Below are 1577 nucleotides of genomic sequence, written 5' to 3' on the forward strand. Positions count from 1 at the left end.
TTTGGCCCATTTATGAGACTGGAATTTGGCTCCTACCTTACTAATTCTGTTTCAAATGCCCTGATAATGGCTCTTGTTACAAAGAGAACAGGAGAGTTGAGATGAAGGTAGACGGAAGCGAATTTGAACAGAGACGAAAGGATCTTCTCAAACGCACAGTAACTTCTACTGATCTCAAAAGAAGTTGATACAAAGATAGAGAAGACACACAAGATGATCGAGGAAAAAGGAAATGACTTCAACAACATATTAAAGGGGCCTCCATTCTCCATGATTTATAGGCCTCCAAAATGAGGAAGGCGTAACCTCCATCATTCGTAACTTCCCCGTTATCTCAGGGACAGTTGTATGAACGTGGACAGATTGTAACTGCCCTCTTAAGGAGATTTCCACGTTTGGAAGAGTAACTGTTTTCTTAAAAGACTGTTCCACGTTTGGAAAGTAACCGCTCCAATGTAGTGGTCAAATGTCAACAGCTCTTCTCTGGCGCAACCTTATTTGCGATGCGTTGTTTCATCTCCCTCTCCTCCAAGATTTCTACGGCGTCGCTATTTCATCTCTCCCCAGAATCATCACCCAAAGGAAAACGAGCAATAGCTTTCATGATAAGACTAAATCTCACAGATTATCGTCCAAGCAACGGCGTAACGTGATGAATAACATTCAGTAAATTTCTTTTCCCAACCAAACCAACAAACGAAATCTTTGAAGCGGATAAATATTTGGCGGGGGCCATCGTTTCTAAGTCATGGAAACTTGAACCCGTGAAAATAGTGAAATCCGAGCCAAGCCTATCTAAACAGACGGAGAGTCTTCTTCCGCGGTATACCGCGGATCCTTGTTGGGACTTCATCGCTCGTGCTTAGCCCATTTTTGCCATTTGGAGTTCTGCCAAACTGCATCGTTCAGAGGGATACAGCAATTACATGTTGGATGCCAACTAAAACCAAATCTTTGACATCTTAGAGCTTCGATGACATCTTCTTTCAGCGCGAATACGAATGGTCAAAATACGCCGAAAATTCTCAGGGGTCAAAATCTGACATCGTAATCAACGCTAAGAGTTGACTAGTCACGCGTAAGCGCGGGCAATCTCCGAAAGGTCCGCCGATGATGAATATTGGAGACCGCGAGAACAATCCATGGGTTGCTTTCCCACGTGCCATGGATATCGTCCGACTTCAACCTACGCGTAACCCCTATCGATAATCCACAGGAAATGTTACCAGGTCCCATTCCTGAGCGCACCAAGAGTCAACGCGTCTATTCCCCCAATTCCCCCCCAAATCTCATCCGAAACTCTATATAAACACCTCTCATAGCCAGAGATCATACACCCACCAAGCCATCAACGAGCTTGCTTGTTAGAGACGGAAGACTTCGAAAAACTTCCTCGCCAGTCTTCATCTACCGTCCCCGTCAACGAAGAAGGCGATCGCCCACCTTCTGTGCGATGTCGCCCGCCAAAGGACTCCGCAGTATCTTCCTTCGGGCCTCACCCAAGCACGGGCACCGCCGAGAAACCTCGCGGGAAACGGCACCGTCGACGTCGCAACATCATAGCTTCTCGGCGACCA

The 1577-nt window shown here is 46.5% G+C and overlaps 1 protein-coding gene across 1 annotated transcript in view; it reads left to right on the forward strand.

Annotated features, from left to right (window-relative positions):
* The first annotated feature begins 1320 nt into the window (after nucleotides 1-1320).
* The window catches only part of LOC144701736 (exocyst complex component EXO70H1-like), a 2230-nt gene continuing 1973 nt past the window's right edge, over nucleotides 1321-1577 (forward strand). Inside the window, exon 1 of the mRNA XM_078573482.1 lies at nucleotides 1321-1577. This exon is cut by the window's right edge and continues 1973 nt beyond it. Within this exon, the coding sequence (XP_078429608.1) occupies nucleotides 1454-1577 (124 nt within the window). The 5' untranslated portion in view covers nucleotides 1321-1453.

The sequence above is a fragment of the Wolffia australiana genome, chromosome 1 (assembly GCF_029677425.1).
Source record: "Wolffia australiana isolate 7733 chromosome 1, ASM2967742v1".
Classification (NCBI taxonomy): Eukaryota; Viridiplantae; Streptophyta; class Magnoliopsida; order Alismatales; family Araceae; genus Wolffia; species Wolffia australiana.